General features: G+C 42.0%; 1 protein-coding gene across 1 annotated transcript in view; it reads right to left on the minus strand.

Annotated features, from left to right (window-relative positions):
* WDFY3 (WD repeat and FYVE domain containing 3) overlaps positions 1 to 20699 on the minus strand; it is a 5086165-nt gene that overhangs the window by 17466 nt on the left and 5048000 nt on the right. Inside the window, exon 64 of the mRNA XM_044059488.1 lies at positions 13382 to 13579. Coding sequence (XP_043915423.1) covers positions 13382 to 13579 — 198 coding nt within the window. The remainder of the gene's footprint in view (positions 1 to 13381; positions 13580 to 20699) is intronic.

The following is a 20699-nucleotide window of genomic DNA, read 5'->3' on the forward strand; positions in this document are numbered from 1 at the left end:
ATGTACATACTAAAAACACACACACCACACCCTCAGAAAAACACACACCATAGGCAGAGCACCCCACTGACTCTGTTCAAATCTATCTAGACCTGTGGGGGAGAGGATCGGTTTGGTTTACCATCTCCAAAACAAACTAACACCATGGATATGGTAACACCACTTTCTTCTGGTGTGTGTGGTTAATTGGTTGTTTTTGTTGTTTGTTTTTGGGTCGGCACTCGCTCCACCCACAGGGCCATACACCAGGCACCCACCACACTGTGTGTTGCTATAGTAGTATAAGTCCCACCACAGGTCTCCACTGAAGAGAGGCCACTTGCCTAGTAGGACCAAGTCAGTCAACAATGGCTAAATAAATAAAATAAATAAATGATGCCTCATCCCTTAGGAATGAAACAAGAAATATTCAAAATTACTCATGCAATGGAATAAATCTATACAGCAAGCAGCATTACTATCACTCAGAGGAACACATACAACAACTATAAAGGGACTCCAGGAGTTCACCAGTACATTAGCACAAAGGTAAAGTTCTCTCTGTGCCAGCAATGATTTAAGTTAGTCGAATATGCCTGGAACTGAAGCTAAAATGGAGAGACCGGTGTTAAGCTTATTAAATGTGAAAATACTTCTCCATTTTATCTTTCCCAAGCATGAACATCTAGGTTAGGTAATAAAAAAATCTTCTAATGTTATCAGTAGTCAGACAGTCTCCAATGCCCCCATCACCCAGTTCTCATACCCCACCAAACACAGGGTTATTGGGGTGGGCAAAAAAAAAACATGGCAGACTCTGAAGTCTGCTGAGGCACCACGAGACATAAAAGTGTGGTAATAACACAATCTTCATTTTTTTATACGTATTTTTTCTCGTCAAACAAATCCTCCCCCCTTCCACACACATATCCACACACTATCAGCCAATTTTGTGTGCCTTTCCCAAATCTCTAAAACACAGACAGAATAGAGACATCCCAGTATGGTGTCAAAATGATAGTAAGGTTCATAGGTGTGTACTAGGCTAATGGCCTTTACAAGCCGAGCCATAGGTTGCCCTGGCATTGCACCACCCGACCTTAGTTTCCACTGCCTCTGTCGAGTAGAGCCACTGGAGTTATCCCCCAGGGTGAATTTTCTATTTCCCATCCACTCATCAAGATTTCTCTTGAAGAGGGTCAGCGAGGTGCTCTGCTTGACATGTATGGGAAGTCTATTCCATAGCATGGGCAATCTCTAGGTTATGAACCTGTCCCTCCAGTACGTTCTGTTGATTGTGGTAATGAGGTTGAGGTCTCTGAAGCATGTGGACTTGACTGGCCTAATGAGGGAGACAATGGCCTCTTTCTTCCTGGATGCAAAACCCTTAGTAATGAGTTGTGCCACATAGAAGGTCTTTCTGACCAAAGTGGCAATGTAGTGATCAAAAGAGAGGCTGCTGTCAACATGTGTTCCCAGATCTCTTATAAAGCCTTCTGTGTTCAGTGGACTACCATCAATGTGGTAATTCATGGGAACAGTTTTTTTCCCTAAGGAGATGACACATTTGTTTGGCACTGATCTTACGGCCATGGTCATGACATCAGCCGTTGGTCTCAGTGAGGCCATTCTGTAGGATGTCAGCATCACTTGGGGAGTTAATAATAGCTCCCAACTAGCAATTGTCTGCGAACTTTGTCAGCCAGAGTCTCTTCGTGTTGGCCTGGACTTCAGAGAAGTAGATACCAAAGAGGAGAAGACCCAGGACCAAACCCTGTGGGACTCCACTCGTGACTAGTCAGCAGTCTGACTTGGAGCCAGCTACTTTCACACTGTGGGTTCTATCTGTGAGCCAGTTTACAACCCACCTAGTGATATAGGGGTTGATGCTTAGCTTGGTGAGTTTTTCTATGATTCCTGAGTGGGGAATGGCATTAAAGGCCTTGGTCGGAACAAGCTAGTCTGTATGAACTTCATCCACAGCTCTGGTGACTTGACTCAAAGTAGTCAACCAAGCTGAGCAGGCATGATCTACCCTTCACAAAACCAAATTGTGTGGGATCCAGAGTTTGGAGATTCCCTATATCCTTGTTTATTAGGTCCATGATGATTTACTGGAAAGGCTCACCCAGACTCTGCTGCAGTTTGCTGTGAGGGAAAGGTTGGTTTGCTGGTTTGCTTTTTATTTGTTGTATTCTGTATTGCTTTATTGCCTTTTTCAATTTTGTATACTGTGATTTGTTTTCTTTACACTGTGTTTTACTTCTATTCTGCTTTTAACTGCATATAAAACTTGAAATGACACCACAGCTCTGCCTCTTGTGAGTCAGACAGAAATTTTTCTCACCCTTCCACCCGGTTATCTTAAACACCACTGTCTTTCTAGTTGCCTGCCCCTTATGTTAATTTGACCATATATCTCATTTCCTCTCTGCTTTTACAGGTTGGTGTGAGTAACACAAAATTATCATTTTGTAAAATCACCCCCCTTCAACTATTTAAATTTATTGGCCATCCTACTTATTCTTATAGTACCAGAATAAAAAAGTGACCACCCGCTTTCAATCTATCTTACTGTTTTAAAAATAGTGACTCTCCACAGACAACCCTCTTCTCTTGCCTCCCAACACTATGACTTGTGAGAGATGCACATATATAGCCAAATTGGAAGCCAAGCACTCTCCAGCCAAGAATGGATTAGCCAGTCAAGAGGAGAAGGTTAACACCTGCACCACACCACATTCAACACATAGCCCTCCAGAACTTACACCACCACAACTCTCACATAGTAACACAAAACACACACCTACTTTCGCGGAGGCACTCAATAAAAATCTGCCCAAACAACAGAGACCTCCGAGGCAGAAACACAAACAACAACCACATCCCAGCACAAACCATGAGACACATAGCTCACATAAACAGTGTACCACTCAACCAAAGCCCATAAGGCAAAATAACTTACCCAATACACTAGCCATAGGTGACTCAATAGTAAGGCACACTGATGTTGCACTCACTAGGTTGAATAAGGAGAAAGTTACGGTCAGCTGCCTGTTGGGTGCAAGCATGCACTTAGGTCACGTCACAACAGGTACAAATATGACTCTGTCATTGTCCAAGTTGTTGTGAATGACGTGAGACATACCCCCCTGGACTACATGAAAAGAGACATAAAGGAGCTCTTGGATCTTGTAGCCCAGGCAGGTATGACCCTAGCTCTGAGTAGCATCCTACCGTCACCCAGAATGATACCACAGTACAAGTAGAAAATGATTGACTTCAACAATTGGCTAAATTTCAGGTGCCATTCTAAGGGGATACAGTATCTGTCTGCCTGAGCTGACATGATCGACAAACCTTTATGCTTCGCCAGAGATGGCCTGCACCTGTCACCCCAGGGATTCCGGATACTGGCCAAGGCTCTTGCCACCCCTATACTGCCTTTTTTAGGCAATGTCCTGAAGACAAAATTACCACCATAATAGCTACAAGCAAACAAAATCTGAGGGTTATGCTACTCAATGCTAGAAGTCTAAATCTCAAAATGCACTCACTCGAAGCACTCCTTAAAATGGAGAACATCGACATCTGTGCAGTGGCCGAGACCTGGCTCAAGGCTCCGGAGACCACCCCAGCCCTACCAGGCTATAAGTCATACCACACCTTTCGGCCCCTAAACCTGGACCAAAGCACTAAAGGCGGTGGTGTCTCCATATTCATAAAGGATATGCACACCTCCAGACTAGTAGCCCAACATAACACATCAGAGATACTTCAGGTACAACTAACACTGGGTAAAACTGCAATCCAAGTTGTAGCCTGCTATAGATCCCCCACCATGTCCCAAGACTCCCACTCCACATTCCTAAACAAACTGGAAAATATTAGGGTACATCCCAATACCCTTATATTGGGAGACTTTAACTACCTCTCCATTAACTGGGAAAATTACTCATGTACCAACACACTTGCTCAACGATTTCTGGAATTTATTAATTTCAACACCCTGGACCAACTCATTCTTACCCCCACAGCAGGGGTAGAAACATCCTTGACCTAGTCATTACTAACATAAGCGAGCATTGCTCTACACCAGTAATAAACTCCTCCCTGGTCAGATCTGACCACAAGCTAATCACCATGGATATTCCACATCCCACCCTCACCCCCCCCCCCTAAAGGAAACCACTGTAAAAAACTTCTCCAAAGCCAATTTTGGACTTCTAAAAACAGAGGTGGCTAACTTCACAACACCCATGCAAATGGAAAATAGGTGCAGGACTGCTGAATCATACACCAATGCACTGTATGAGCACATACACAAGTGCATGGAATGGGCCATACCAAACCGAACCAAGATGCTGTCCTCCAAAAAAAGGAAGCCAATCTGGTGGTCCCCCACCATAAACAATCTCTACAACAGAAGGAAATAATTGTTGCAGAAAAGGGTGAATTCCCAAGACTGGAAAAACTCCTTTGTTAGCCTCAGCAAAAAACTGAGATCCATCATCAAATCCTCTAAAGCTAGCTACAAAACCAAAATCGCTGCAGATTCTAAAGACAACCACAAGGCATTCTATAGCTATGTCAAGAATCTACATGGCAATACTCAGATCTGCTCTGAGTTACAGCACAATGGCAATACATATACAGAACCAAATGATACTGCCAACATATTGGCTGACCGATTCAGTGCGAACTTTACCCCCCTTTCACCCCCTAAAGGGCCTATCACAATACCCGAGGAATGCCAAGTCCCTATTTTCTCAGCTACACAGGTAAAAACCGCACTGTCCAAAGCCAAGAATACACCTTCCATGGGACCTGATAATATCCCTGGCTGTGTTTTACATGAATTACAAAGTGAACTGGCACCACACCTGAGTACCCTGTTCAATCACAGCCTCATTTCAGGCTTTGTTCCTACCGAATGGGCACTGCCACGATCATCCCACTCCACAAAGGGGGAGCGACTACAGACCCTGCAGACTACCGCCCCATTAGTCTGAGTTTGATATGTAAGGCTATGGAGCGCATCATCATGGACCTTATAAATAAGGGCTCCAAACTCTGGACCCCACGCAGTTTGGGTTTGTGAATGGTAGATCATGCCTGCTCAACCTGACAGACTTCTTTGAGTCTGTCACTAGAGCTGTGGATGAGGGCAAGGTAGTTCACACAGCCTACCAAGATCTTGCCAAGGCCTTCGGCACCATCCCTCACTCAGAAATCATAGACTCACTAAACTAGGCATAAACCCCTATGTCATAAGATGGGTTGCCAACTGGCTCACTGATAGAACCCACACTGTGAAAGTAGCGGACTCCAAATCTGACTACTGACCAGTTACAAGTGATGTCCCACAGGGATCGGTCCTAGGTCCTCTCCTCTTTGGCATTTACTTCTCTTAAATTCAAGCCAACACAAAGGGACTCTGGCTGACCAAGTTCGCAGATGACTGCAAACTGGGAGCCATTATTGATTCTCCAACTGATGTAGATATTCTACACAAAGGCCTCACTGACACCACTGACTGGTGCCAGAACTACGGCCTTAAGCTCAATGCCAAAAAGTGCATTGTCATTCTCTTAGGGAAAAATTCGGTGCCTATGAACTACCACATAGGTGGTAGTCCACTAAACACCGAAGGTGTGATAAGAGACCTGGGGACACAGGTTGACAGCAATCTCTCCATTGATAACCACATTGCCACTGTAGTCAGAAAGTCCTTCTATATGGCACATCTCATTATAAATGGTTTCTCATCCAGGAAGAAAGAAGTCATAATCCCTCTCTACTCGCTCCTCATTAGACCTATTACAGACTATAATGCCCCATTTGGTATGTACCTCACTAGACAATTACAACAACTGGAAAGGCCACAAAAATACCTCACTAAGAGGATCTTAGGCCTTAGACACATGCCCTATATGGACAGACTCAAAAAACTCCAGCTATACTCTGTCTCATATCGCCTACTTAGAGGCGATCTCTGCTTGACCTACAAAGCCATGTCTGACTCAGAGCTGCTAGATATGCTACACCTAAAGAAATCCCAATCCCTCTGTGCCACATGCTCCAGGGACCTAAACCTCATTACCACAATAAACAGAACATGCTGGAGGGACAGGTTCCTAACCCAGAGGCTTCCCATACTCTGGAACAAGCTTCCCATTAACATCAAGCAGAGCACTTCACTGGCCTTCTTTAAGAGAAATCTTGACGAGTGGCTAGGCACCCTGGGGATCACTTCAGTGGCTATGCTTGACAGGGGCACTGGGAACAAACTTTGGGCGGCATGATGACAGGGAATCTTCTTGGGCTAGGCTTATATAGGCTCCAGGGCCGTTAGGCTAGTGCACACCTATGAACCTATGCTTTCCATAGCTTTGCATATCAGACTCGTCAGGCTAATGGGGAGCTAGTTCCCAGGATCTGTAGTCACTCCTCTTTTGTGGAGAGGGTTGACTGCAGCAGTGCACCATTCAGTAGGGACAAAGTCTAAGGTGAGGCTGTGATTGAACAGGGCACACAGGTAAGGTGCCAGTTCACAATGTAGTTCATGTAGAACACAGCCAGGGATATTGTCAGGTCCCAAAGAAGCTGTATTCTTGGCCTTGGACAATGCTGTTTTAACCTGTGCAACAGTAATATTGGGTGCCTGGCAATCTGCTGGTATTGTGATTGGTCCTTTGGAGGGGGAGAGAAGGGTAAAGTTGGGACTGAATCTGTCGGCTAGTATATTGGCAATATCTGTTGGCTTGGTCTAGGAGGTACCATTGTGCAGAATCTCCATGGCAAATCTGGGTATTGCCATGGAGATTCTTTACATAACTACAGAAGGCCTTGTGGTTGTCTTTACTATCTGCTGCAATTCTGTTTTCATAGCTAGCTTTAGAGGATTTGATGAGGGATCTCAACTTTTTGTTAAGGCTGATAAAAGAGTTTTTCCAGTCTTGGGACTTCACCTTATTTCGCATCAGTTTCCTCCTTCTGTTGTAGAGTTTATTTATGGCAGGGGACCACCAGATTGGCTTCCTTTTTTTGGAGGAGAGCATCTTGCTTCTATTGGGTATAGCGAGATCCATGCATTTGTGTACATGTTCGTACAGTGCATTGGTGTATGATTCAGCAGTCATGCAACTATTCTCTCCATTTGCATGGGTGCCGTGAAGGTAGCCACCTCTGTTTTTTGGAGCCCAGAGTTAGCTTTGGAAAAGTTTTTCATGGTGGTTACCTTTGTGGGGTTGGGGTGGGCGTGGGAGGGATGTGGATTTCCAAGGTGATTAATTTGTGGTCAGACCTAACCAGGAAGGAGCTTGACTATTGGTGTAGAGCAATTGTCGCCCATGATAATAATGACCAGGTCAAGGATGTTGCTACCTCTAGTGGGGGTAAGAACGAGCTGGTCCAGGGCATTGGAATTAATAAACTCCAGGAAACACTGGGCAAGTGTACTGGTGCATGAGCAGTTTTTGCAGATAACGGAGGGGTAGTCGCCTAGTATGAGAGTGTTAGGTTGGACCCTAATATACTCCAGGGTCAGAAGCTTTTAGCTGGCTTAGCCCCAACCCCCTACATTCAATGCACAGTAATGCATTTCACTGCTGGTGACAGCATATCAGATTTATGCAGGGACAACAATCCATTACATTATTACTAAGATGTAAGGTTAATAAATTCCTTTAGATTCAGTAAACTCCTAATGACAGAAAACCAAATGATTTTTTAAGTTTTTTTTTTTTTTTTATTAGATACTACTAAGCAAAGAAGGCAAAAGACCCAGGGCCAGATTCAATAAAGCCTACATTAAGTGTACACTGTTCTGAGGAACAGACAACACAGACATAACTCACACCTTCTTCCTCCTAATTTTAGTTTTCCTACTGAAATGTTTGCAGCTTTAAATATTGACAGGGATTCATAAAGGTTACCACAAAGTGCAGACTACATGTACCCTTACTGTAATCTTTCTGAGTGAGTAGAAAGCACAAAAATGTGATAAGAATTTTATTGAATACATATGTTGTAGGCTTTATTGAATCTGGCCTATGATCTAAACAGAACAGCAAAAGATCATGTAAATACATTCAGGGAAAGCAATTTTTACAGAAGAAATGTGTTTGACAAAGTATCCAAAAAAGAGACGGCCAGAAGTTGTAATTAACAGACTTACAACCAAGTGTAAATATAATGAATTACTGTTGATTTAATACATAAAACACAAACAAACAAAAATGTGTTTGGGTGATTGCCTTACAGCTAAAGACAGTAGTAAATTAATTTGCAAAAGTTTCAAGAGTAATAGTAAACTGCCTGAGTAACTAATACATACCTGGCTTTTTCTGAAATTTTAATAAGCTCTGTTCTTGCACCATGTTACAACACAAGACTGCCAAAGCCATTTGCATACCCCATATTTATATGTGCATAGGCTGCATCCTACAGTGTCAAGAATTCAACATGAAATGCTTATCAGTACAATATTACCAATACCCAATAGCTGGGCAGTCACCTCTCAATCATCCTACGTCACTGAAGTAGTACAGATCTTATCAGGCACTGTAACCTGGCCATTTATCCATGGCTATGCCTTGGATGACTCAGGTTTGACTATCAATCCAAACACAAGAGAAGCTGGCTAGTCATGGATGGAAATAAGTAGCTGATGCCAGCGTACCAATCCGGAGGGAGGGAGTTCACAGTATTCTACAGCAGGTGTGCTACTCACGGGTAAGGCTTGAAATGCAGTTTCTGCATTATGATCTCAGGGTTGACAACCTGCCACTGACTACACAGCAAAGCAAAGGAATTGGAGGTCACATATGTGTGGAAGTATGTACCTACACTTTGCCACTGTAGCGAGCACTTTATGGGGAAAGGGGTATTAGTAGTAGTCAAACCCCTCCCAAAGCATGTAGAATGAAGCCACAGTCTCTTCCATGTCCAAGGATGCAGGGGGCTGAGAAAACATGAGCAAATTAGGGATGGCAGCTTGATGGTTGCAGAGGTAAGGAAAATGAGACCTAAAATGTTAGCAAGAAAATAAAAACACAAACATGCAGCTTTCTGTATTTACAACTTTGAGTAGTTTCCTGTACACTTACATAAACTATACAATCAGACAAAAACTACTTTAAATTATTTACAAAGCTGGGCACACCTCACAACATCACAACTATCCTACCTAGAAGTAAAGTACACCTTAGGGAAAAGATCTTCATTACCTTAACAGAACATACCCTGCCAGTTCTACCCATACCCTTTGTAACAATGTGCTCTAGGCTACAAGCGGTTTAGGAAAAGTAACTCACTTCACTGCCATTACAGAGAAGCACTACTGCAACAGTATAACCGGGGCAAACTGTCTGCCTCCTACTGAGCCCTCACAACTCATAATGTATACTAGCATAAGTGAACAGCTCAACTCTGTTGTTCTACCGTCACACACACACACACACACACACACACACACACACACACACACACACACACACACACACACACACACACACACACACTGCCTCAACCAACCAGGCTGCTGCTTTCCTCCTCCTCTTCTTTACATTCTCTCATACTCACTAGGTCTGTGGCTGCAAGGTTTTGTCTATTACAGTTTGAAAAAAAAAAAAAAACATAATAATAATAATTTAATATTTCCCGCTATCCATTCAAATCTTTCCATCACAGTTTTCTATACAATAAAAATAAAGTAATGAAGATGTCCTAAACCTATCTAACGGATATAATCTGAAAGTTATGCCAAACAGACAACTTTTAAACGTTTATTTACTCACTTCTTGTTCGACACACACGATGCAGCTCAGGGTTATGGGGGAACCAGAGACTATCTGCACCAAATGGGTACAAAGCAAGAAACTAGTCTTGGGAAAGACACCAGTCTGAAACAGGACACACATGGCATGCATTTCAGGATCACCAATTTACCTCTGGTATCACCTTGAGGTGTGGGAGGAAACTGCAGCACCTGATGAAAACCTATGCTGACACAGACTCTGCACAGAAGGTACCCAAGCCAGGCAACTAAGAGCTGTGAGTTAATAATGCTAACCACTGCACTACCGTGCTTCCATTTAATGGCAGACTGTTTCATTGCATTAACTTAAATAATGGGATAACCATACACTAATGCTCTTTTAGATGATGAATATTCTCCATCAGGGTAATAAGATACAGATATCTCACTAAATATAAGTCTGTTTCTTAATGGCAGCATAATAAGAAGCAAACAGCCATGGCTTTCCTGTTAACCAAGTGGAAAATAAACAAACCAAAAAAGTAACGTGTGTGTGTGTGTGTGTGTGTGTGTGTGTGTGTGTGTGTGTGTGTCAGACAGAAAGACACTGCACAACTTTTTAAGTCAACAATTCAAGATAAAACCACCAATGTCAACAGAGAAAGAAATACTGCTCATCTTTTTAGCCACGAATTTGAGATAAAGCCAATGATGTGTGTGTGGTGGTGGTGGTGGGGGGGTTCGGAACAATAACTAGTATGAAGCTATAATGTCTACATTCACTGACTAATAGGAATCTTTAGTGCTTTACCAGAAAATCATTTCAGGGGCCAGACCAAAATTACAAACAGCTGGGAGGTATACCTCTCAACGCACTGAGACAGAAAATATGGGCAAAGGCTCTTGGAAAGCAGAAATATCAGGACAAAAATCTGGGCATCTAATTAGCTTAAAATGTATATACCCAGTAGCATACCTCCTCTCCTTTAAGGAGGGTTGTGGGATATCTTGTCGCTCAGAAATAAAAGTGTAAATAAACAACAGAGTGCAGCAAAATGATGCAAAAGATAAGCATATTTGATTGTGTGATAACGTTCAAGTGCAGAAAAAAGGCCCTCAGCCAGGCAGTCTGTCAAAGGATCAAGTCTATGTGAGGTTAACAAGCTGCTTCCCACAATCCAAGGTTCGATTACTATCATCACACATTTACAAACTGCGTGACACTCAGCCAAGTAATTTAACCATACAAACCTATAAGAGCAAATAATACAGTAATTGTGGAAATCTGGTTCTTTAATCTGTCTTACAACAGCACTCTGACTACACGTTGATTCTGATGTTACCAGTATTTGTAACAATCATGGTTTTAAAGCTGAGCAATAACTGAATTACCAAAGTAAAAAGGCTATGCAAAGCATTAACTAAATATTTCAAAAATGAGATGCTTTATGACTTTCACAGTCTGTTCTTGGTCCTCTTACTGCCTCCTTCTCCAGTTATCTGCTGTATGATGCGACTTAAAACTTCTGACATTCATTATCTTACATACTGATCTCCACTTGTTCTTTAAATTATTGATCCTTTTGAATGTTCTAATCACACCCATGACACTGTGCAATCTTGGTGGAATATACATTCACACTCAGTTAATAACTTCTGATCTGATACTGCACACACATGTACAGTCAAACTGAGTCAAACTGTTTTCATTGATACTGTATGCATACAATTAAAGTTCATATGCAGCTTGCTTACATTATATTAAATAAACATGTATAGAACTCAAATTATTGTATCTACGCATGCTGTCAATTAAGTGAATAAAAATCTAAGTTATGTAACTATTAATTATGGCGTACATGGGAATTAAAGCAGACAAAAAGGTGTTGTGTGTTTGCCAAGATTTTGTAGATCCAGTGGGCAAATATTACTGCAGTGTACATGACTAGATGATGAAAAGGGGACGAGAACAATTTTATCAAGGGTGGTCTAAAGGCAAAACTATAGGCAGCAACATATGAGAAAAAGGCATCCCGACATGAAGCTAAAGAACAGACAGCACTGAGCCAAGCAACTTAAAATATATTGCTGTATGACAAATGATACAGTGCAATAAGCACACTTGCATGATAGGTTCGGGCAGCAAAAGGGGAAAGATGTAGCATATTCTCCACTAAATTGGTCCAGTGCTCTGCTTAAAAAAATGCTATTTTAGTCAGAATCACAGACATGTGACCTGCTTCATTAAACCAGTTGTGGTCCTGACTCTAGTGATGTCAGCACATCCAATGTCTATGATCCAGCAGTGTTGCTATCATGGGCTGATGATATAAGTCTGGCTAGGGAAATAAAATTGGGATTTAAAGGGGCCATTCAGAATTTCATGGCATCCTAGCATCCTATTAGTTTAAAAGTAAAATCAGGGTTTTCCACCAAATTCAGGGCAGTTGAGAGGTATGCTGTGTGTCAGGGATGGAGGAGTTGTGATGCATTAGACTGTATGATTTTCTTTTTTTCTCATTCATTTGTTCACAACAAGACATTTAAAGTATACTTGGACAAGAAAGTAGCAGTAATCATTTGGTACATTTCTGTGTGTGTGTGTGTGTGTGTGTGTGTGTGTGTGTGTGTGTGTGTGTGTGTGTGTGTGCGTGTGGGCATCAAATACTTACACAGCTCATATATTAAATGTAAAATACTTTCTCCAACATCAATTATATATGTTACAAGTTTGAAACATTATGTGGAGAAACTGTTTCACATCAAAAATATTAAAAAAATGTATATACTAAGGCAAAAAAAACCACAAACAAATACAAAACATTTTAACAGACAGCCCATTATCTAAGCTCAATAATACTCCCCAGGGCGGCCGTTAGCATTGTCAGTGGCGCAACAGGTAGCACACTCATCTCGGATGCAGAAGGCTGTGGGTTGTATGCCCACACCAGGTAAATCAACTGCTGACACTGCAGCGCAGTACAAGGGGTGGGGGGGTGCTACATGCCTGTGTGTGTTGTCCTTCAGAAGAGACATTAAACCGAGGTCTCTTTGTTGAGTTGGTGGCAGTTCAGGTGGATATAAAAGATCCTACTGTACCTATCGAAAACAGTAAGGGAAGTTCCCTAGTACCCTGGCCAATTTTCCCCTAGTAGTACAAATACCTCTTCGGGTTTCCCCTGAAAAGAAGCCACTAGCCTATTTGGGCTAATCTGGTTAACAAAAGAATAGCTAGATAAATTAAATAATTAAATAAACACCCACCCTTTTAGACATTATTGCTTGCTTAAGTGGGTGCACTTCACTGCCTGCTTTCTTACTTTAATTTTTATCGGGGAACTCAATAAAGAAAACAACTAAGGATAGGCATGGTTGTTCAATGAGTATACAGTAACACAGTCTTCACAGAAAAATCATGCTCTTTTTGACACCCTAAATTGTGCTTGCAAATTATTATTGTACTACCAGTATTACATGTAGGTTTATACTTTACAGATTATAAAAGAAAAAGATTTTCTTAATCTCTTTGTTACTCTACTAACAAATGGCCAAATATATAAAAATAAAATTTACACAAAATAATACTTTGAATTCCAATGATAATACTCAAAGCACAAATTACACTTAAAATAATTGTCTTACTTTTGACAGAAGAGCTGCCCGCAGTTCCGGCAGTGGTGACGCCTCTCCGTGAGTGAAAATCGCACAGAACATCCTGAACAACTATCCCCTCCTTCATCTTTCACCCAGTGGTCAGCTGCTGAACGTCCTGGCTGGTCACTTACTGACCAACTAAATACTCTGCCTCGAGCATCACCCACTAAGATTTTACTGTGGTCTCTGTAGGGTGAAATCAAATAAACAGGTTACAGTGAGGATATGAATCAGTACATGACACAGCTCACGTGGCCTTGGAATATCTTACAGTGCATACACCTTGGATTATAAAAGACAAATAACACTGAAGCATCACACAATCAGTACAAGTGAATATGAAAAACTGTAGAGAAACCATTTTTTCTAGAATATACTTTGCTCCTAGATTAAAATTGGTTTACTACTTAAAAGAAAAAAAGGCAACAGTTTTAAATGCTGTTTGAGTTTGTCAGTAAGTTTATTTGGTACTGGCATTTATCTCCATATGTTTTGGCTTGGCTAAAATAACAATGGGGATAATCCTCAAAATAAATAAAATAATACCCATACAAAGAAACATATGAGCCAAGCCAAGTAAAAATACTTTCAGCTATATGATTTCTGCTTTATACAACATTTTTCGCATTGTGCAATACATACCTCTCAGCAAATACAACAGCATCCTGTGATGCTGGGAAATGCAGATTCCTTGCAGAGATTACCTAATGTTTTAATTGTGGCAATATCTACCTCACATAATTTGAGTCTGGTGGCATCAAAATACATCAAAAGTGAACCATTCAGGGTTCTTCTGGCATGGTGTGGAGGTGATGAGCAGCTGGCTTTCCTCCCTCCAGCATTAATCGTAATTTTATAAAGTTAAGCTTGAGTAACCCCAGCAGCTAAAAGGAAGATTAATGGCTAAATATTGTCATGGCACACAGATGTCAAAAAAAGAATAAAACTTAAAAGAAGCTCAAAAATTTGAAGCCAAAAGGTAGCCATGAGATATTGAATACGTCCGCAGAATAGATGTTAGACAGAATGAAATAGAATTAACCCTGTCTTCCCATTCAGATGAGCTATAGGAGTTAGAAAGATGAAAGTGACCCCATGTTCCTTTTGGTAGAGATAGAAGCAACACAGGAAGAAATAAAAGAAAAGATGATTGAACTGTAGGACCGTGAATACAGAGAAAACCTTTGAATTATTAATCTCCCTAAAGGCAGCAAGGGAAAAGATTGTGTAAAGTACATGCAAGGACAAGCATTCCTACTGTCTTGTCCTGCTTGAAAGGGCATAAAGGATTTTTCAGAGTGAAGGTATACTGCCCCAATTCCCATGCCAAACTGCAGTTAAATTGCAAACAGTTTTGCTCAAAGAGCAGGTTTTGGGTAATCTATGGAAGAAAAGAAAGATAATGAAAATAAAAAAAAATTGGATTTTTGTAGACCACGATTATTCCCTAATCACGAGACAGAGGAAGGACAATTTTGCTCTGTGCTTTAAGTTGTGCAAAACTATTAATGCACCCTGCAGCTGTTTATCCTAGTAATCTTTTACCCAACAAGAAACCCTGAAGAAATTACAAGACCACCAGCAATTTACAGAGGGATCTTCACAATCACAGGATGGGGTAAGGAATGAGACCCATGAGGGAGAAGGATTGTAGGTGACTGCGAGAGAGATTGCCAGTAAAACCATTCCTGTTATTCAAACTACAAATGCAAGAACATCAAATACAGATGGCTAAACACACCAGGAGGATCCAGGATAGTATATCCGAGCAGTCTATCAACCAGCTACAAGAAAAAGTGATTCATGATTAAAGACAAGTTAACTGGAGTGAGAGAGAGGAGGACTACTAGCAGTGACAATGAGTTGTTTACGGTTTTTGCTTCTCCCCATCTGTCTGTGATGGACATGATAGGTAAAAAAGCAACCACAAATGATGGATGGTTATAATTGTCGGTGGAAATCAGATGTTGCTGCCAAGCGTCAGAATAAAAAGTACAGTTTTGTACCTACCATAAATGTAGATGTTCGAGGATCCACATTGCTGCAGTCCTAACTATTGGGTAGTCCGCTGTCCAGTCGGCCCGAATACCAAAGGGGTACTAATGCGCATGACCGACGTCATATCCTCAGTCTTTTCTTGCCCCAGATGTCAGAAGACCCTGAAAAGATAAGGCCAAAAACCAAAAACTCCCAACATATCTGCACCAAAATATAGATATATACAAAATATACAAAATTAGCAGAATATAACCTCACCTACACAACCACCCCTAAACACAGAGGGGAAGGAGGGATGGACTGCAGCAATGTGGATCCTCGAACATCTACATTTATGGTAGGTACAAAACTGTACTATGTTCTTCATTCCACATTGCTGCAGTCCTAACTATTGGGTAGAATCCCAAAGCAGAGGTAAGGGAGGCTGGCAAATCATAAGGAAGCAGGAGCTGATAACATGCCTTGCAAAATAGCTGTGGCAAAACCAGCCCTAGACTTAGAGTAGAGAGGAAGGTGGTAATGCTTAGAGAAAGTATGCACTGAACTCCAAGTAGCTGCCTCCAAAATATCCTTAGTTGCCACCCCTTAAAAGCTGTTGAAGTGGCAGTAGCCCTAGTGGAATGAGGCCTAATCCCAGCTGGAATCTCCTTGCCATGATGGGAATAACAAAATGCAATGCAAAACCCAATCCACCTAGAAATAGTTTGTTTTGACACAGGCTTGCCCTGAGAACTCAAAGCAAAAGAAACAAACAACTGCTGAGACTGCCTAAAATCCGTAGTCCTGCTCAAATAATAACGCATTGCCTGTGTACATCTAAAGTGTGCAAAATTTTTCCCCTTTATTTTGGGGATCTGCATGCAAATGAATAGTTTGGTTTAAAGCCACACTAGAAACCACTTTAGGCATAAAGGAAGGATTAGTATGATACCCTATCCTTATGAAAAATCAAAAAGGCTCAACCGCCATAAGGGCCTGTAACTCAGAAACCCTTCTTGCAGAAGTAATGGCCAACAAAAAGCAGTCTTCCATGACAAGTATTTCAGTTCAGCAGTAGCTGCAGGCTCAAAAGGTTGTAGAGTAAGTTTCTCCAACACAAAATTGAGATCCCAAGCAGGAGTAGGAGCTCTGGGTCTTATATTCTTTGCCCTCTAAGAAATTGCTTGAACAAAGGATGTGAAAACAATGGTGGGTCACAATCATAGTGAGCTGAAATTGCTGCAGCATGAATCTTAATGGAAGAGAAAGACAAACCTTTGTCCAATAACTCAGTAAGATATTGAAGAGCCACACTCAAATTAGGCTCTGAAATCTCCAAATTCTTTGCTGCAGTCCAAAATAAAAATCTCTTCCATTTTCACTTTCCTTGTACTAGGTCTTCTGGCTTCCATAATCACATTTAAAACTTGTTGAGGAAGTTGAGACCTGCTGTCTTTCAAAACAGAATATGCCAGGCTGTTAGATGAAGAGAGTGAAGCTTGACATTGAGCAGACCGTCCTTCTGAGACAACAGATGTGGAATCAAGGGTAAAGGCCATGGAGGCTTCTTTACCAGACTCCTCAGTAATGGGTACCAGTGCTGCGAGGCCAATCTGGAGCTATTAAAATCATCCTTGGCTTGTCTTGTCTGACCTTTAGAAGCACCTTTGGAAGAAGAGGCAGAGGTGGAAAGCATACACATGAAGATTTTTCCAACTGAAAGAAAGAGCATCCACTTTCCAAGCTGTGTGATAAAACCTCTTTGTGCAAAACTTTGGCAGCTGGTGGTTTAGTGGAGAAGCGAACAGATCTATGTCTGGAGTTCCCAGGACACTGTCAACTTTTGAAATACATGAAGATCCAGTTTCCACTGGGGATCCATCATTTGTCTGCTTAACACATCTGCTAAGGAGTTCTGTGCTCCCGGCAGAAACCTTGCCTGAAGAGTTAGTTGCAAGCTTAGCGCAGTCTCCCATAAAATCATTGCTTGCCTGCACAATGGGTAAGAATGTGTTCCCCTTGTTTGTTGATGTACCACATGACAGTTGTGTTGTCTGTTAGAATCAACACCTGCCCTGGAAGAAGTAACTCCTTGAAAGCCATTAATGCAAACTGGACTGCTAACATCTCCTTCATGTTGATATGTAGATGCTGTAGTCTGGCAGGCCACTTGTCTTGTATCCACTTTCCATTTAGATGAGCTCCCCAAGCAATGTCTGAGGCATCTGTCGTTAGAATTTGACCTCTGGCGGGTCACAGAGAGTCCCTTGTTTAGGTGACATTCCTGAGCCCACCACAAAAATTCCTTTTGAATGCAAGGTATTATTTGAATGACAGTGTCCAAATCCTGGCAGTGCTGTGTCCATACATTTTGAGATACCATTGTAGCTTCCTCATATGCAGTTTGGCATTGGGAAGCACCAGAATACAAGATGCCATGAACCCTAAGGCTTGAAGGACTGTCCTTGCAGTCAGCCCGGACTGAAGAGATAGTTGATGGAAGTAACTGGAAAGATTCTTTTGTTTGTCCGGGGTTAAAAGGCCATCTGGGCTGCTGTATTCAGTCTTACACCCAGAAAGCACATGTCTTGAGAGGGTACTAGACTGGACTTTATTTCGTTCACAGAATACCTAGGCATCTTAGCACTGCTATGACATATTCCAAATGCTGTAGAAGGTCTTCCTTTTCTTGAGCCAGAATCAGGCAATCGTCCAAGTAAGGATAGATTTGAATTCCTTTTAGCCTGAAGTAAGCTATCACTGGAGCCAGAACCTTTGTGAATACTCTTAGATAAGCCAAAGGGCAATGCAGAGAACTGATAATGAGAATTTCCAGCTCTTCTGCAACTTAGTCTTATAGGCACATGAAGGTAAGCTTCCTTGAGATCTAAAGTTACCATCCAGTGATCCTTGCCCAGCAGAGGTAAAAGCTGTTGTAACGTCAACATTTTGAACTTGGGAATGTCCAGATAAGTGTTGAGGATAGATAAATCCAAAATTGGTCTCCACGTGTTCCCCTTCGTACTAGGAACAGGCGAGAATAAAATCCTAGGCCCCTTTCTGGCACAGGAACCGGCTGAATGGCCCCTATTTGGAGTAACTGAGAAATTTGCTTGTGAGCCTCTTGTCTTTGTAGAGGAGGAATGTCTGGCATGCCTTTGAAAGGAGGCAAGGTATGGAAATAAAACCTGTAACCGTGGTGAATGATATCCAGAACCCATTTGTCTTGGGTAATTAAATCCCAATTTTCTTTGAAAAGAGACAGTCTTCCTCCTAGAGGTGCCGCCAGGCTTAAGGTACTGGCAGCTGAAAAGGCAGGTCATTGGGTCTGCAGGACTGACCCCTGCCCTCACCAGAAGTCTGAGCAGGTGAACTCCTGCCCTAGGCCTAAAAGCACCTTGAGCTCTGCCCCTACCACGTCTAGACCTACCCCTAGACTGGGAATCATAAGCAGGATAAGTCCATCCCTCAGCAGGCCAATTTCTACTAAACTTGAGGCTGCACCTGCAAAATCCTTAACAGTCTACATAGACTTAGCCTTGTCCTCCATCTTCTTTAAAACTGCTTCCACAGGCGAACCAAACAACACATCAGACTGTAAAGGAGCATCCAAAATCCTTGTCTTAACATGCTCAGCTAAGTTCTGATCTCTCAACCAGGCAACAGAACCAGTGGCAGCCACCCTGGAGGAGGCCTGCACAGCATCAAAACCACATTGCAAGGAATGTTTACCCACTTGTTCAGACACATGAACTAAATCCTGCAACTCCATCCACCTTAGATTTCAACTGTGAAAGAAGATAATTCTGATATTTTAACATGTGAAACTGACAATTATCTATCCAAAGCCCTTGCCTCTTTATCAGGAGGGACAGGATTTTTAACAACTGAGGCCACAGGTCACCTTTAGGCCCCTGAGAGACAGTTTCCGGGTCTGCCCTAGGACTCTTAAAGATACTTATGAACTTCAGGCACCCTATAATACCTATCCGGTTTAACTGGGGCAGGAGGCAAAGAATTCAGGAAGCCTCTGCAAAAACATCTTCCACCACATTCAAAACAGGAGGTATAGCTAAAGGCCTGTGCTGGGGTAAAAACAAGAATTCCCTAAGCCTTTTCCTGGAATCAGAGAAATCTTGACCTTCCCATTTAAAATGCTCCCTCATGGAATGCAGAGTCTCTGAAAATGAAAAATCCTCAGGAGGGTAAGCTGAAGGAGTAGAATCATCCACATCAGAATCAGAATAAGGAGGGTACTCCTGCAAGTCTTCAGCTGAAGACTCAGAAGCCTCCGAGCATTGCTCAAAACTCTCAAACTCAGATTCCACCCTAGGCCTCTTATCAGGAGGGGGCATAGAACCCCTTATCATAGTAATCAAATCCTCTGCCATTTTAAGCATATGTTTCTTAGGCAAAGAGTACTAGGAGAAACCCCACTGAAGCGAAGAACAGCCACCTGAGAAGCCCCTCAGCCTGGCCTACTTCCTGAGAGGATACATCCTGTAACAGTAAAGTCTCTCCACTGAGATCCGACGGCATTTTATAATTACAACTTCCCAAACACTAACCTGGCACAGTCTAACCTTCTCTTATCTGTTTTTCTGCATCGACCATAGTACCCTGACGTACTGGCGTCCAGTCTATGCGCCTCTGACCGACGCAGCTGCAGCAATGTGGAATGAAGAACATCAGGAGCTTTAATTGACAGGGTACCATCTGAAATCACCTGTCAGATATACCGTTGTGTAAATGTGCTGTGCTTAGTGGAAAAGAAGGGTGTAATAAAGGATACACTTCTCACAATGTGACAGCACCAAATAAAACTTAAATTGTGCTACTGTATATAATGGGACTGAGGGTCTTAAAAAGCATGGCTCATACAAGGATGGGAATTCTGTTGATAGTAAATGAATAGGCAATGTTATTTTGCAAGCTGGTAACACAAAGAAAGGGTAACTTGTAGACTGCATCTGGAACTTAAAGAAAGACCAAGTTTGATTGTTGTCCACTCATATAGGAGCACCCTGTCTAGCAATGTGCATACACCAGTGTGCCATTAATAATACTATCAAATTCCACTAACCGTGCCATTACTCCCAGTATGACAGTACCAGTCGTAACCTAAGACAAAAATTATTTCCCCTGTAGGAAAAAACTGATCTAGTAAAACAAAGTAAACAAGTGAACAGGGATAGGATTTTTCACAGAGCATTTGACACCTGGCGGGTTAACACTAATGGGCGAATCCAAAGGGAAATCCAGGGAAGGAGGGTATACTGGAGAGTATCTAGAGTAATATAACCCTAAGGGGGTACGGTGGGGTAGAAAT

Source organism: Protopterus annectens, chromosome 17.part0 (genome assembly GCF_019279795.1).
Source record: "Protopterus annectens isolate FY-2018-M chromosome 17.part0, PAN1.0, whole genome shotgun sequence".
NCBI classification, from domain to species: domain Eukaryota; kingdom Metazoa; phylum Chordata; order Ceratodontiformes; family Protopteridae; genus Protopterus; species Protopterus annectens.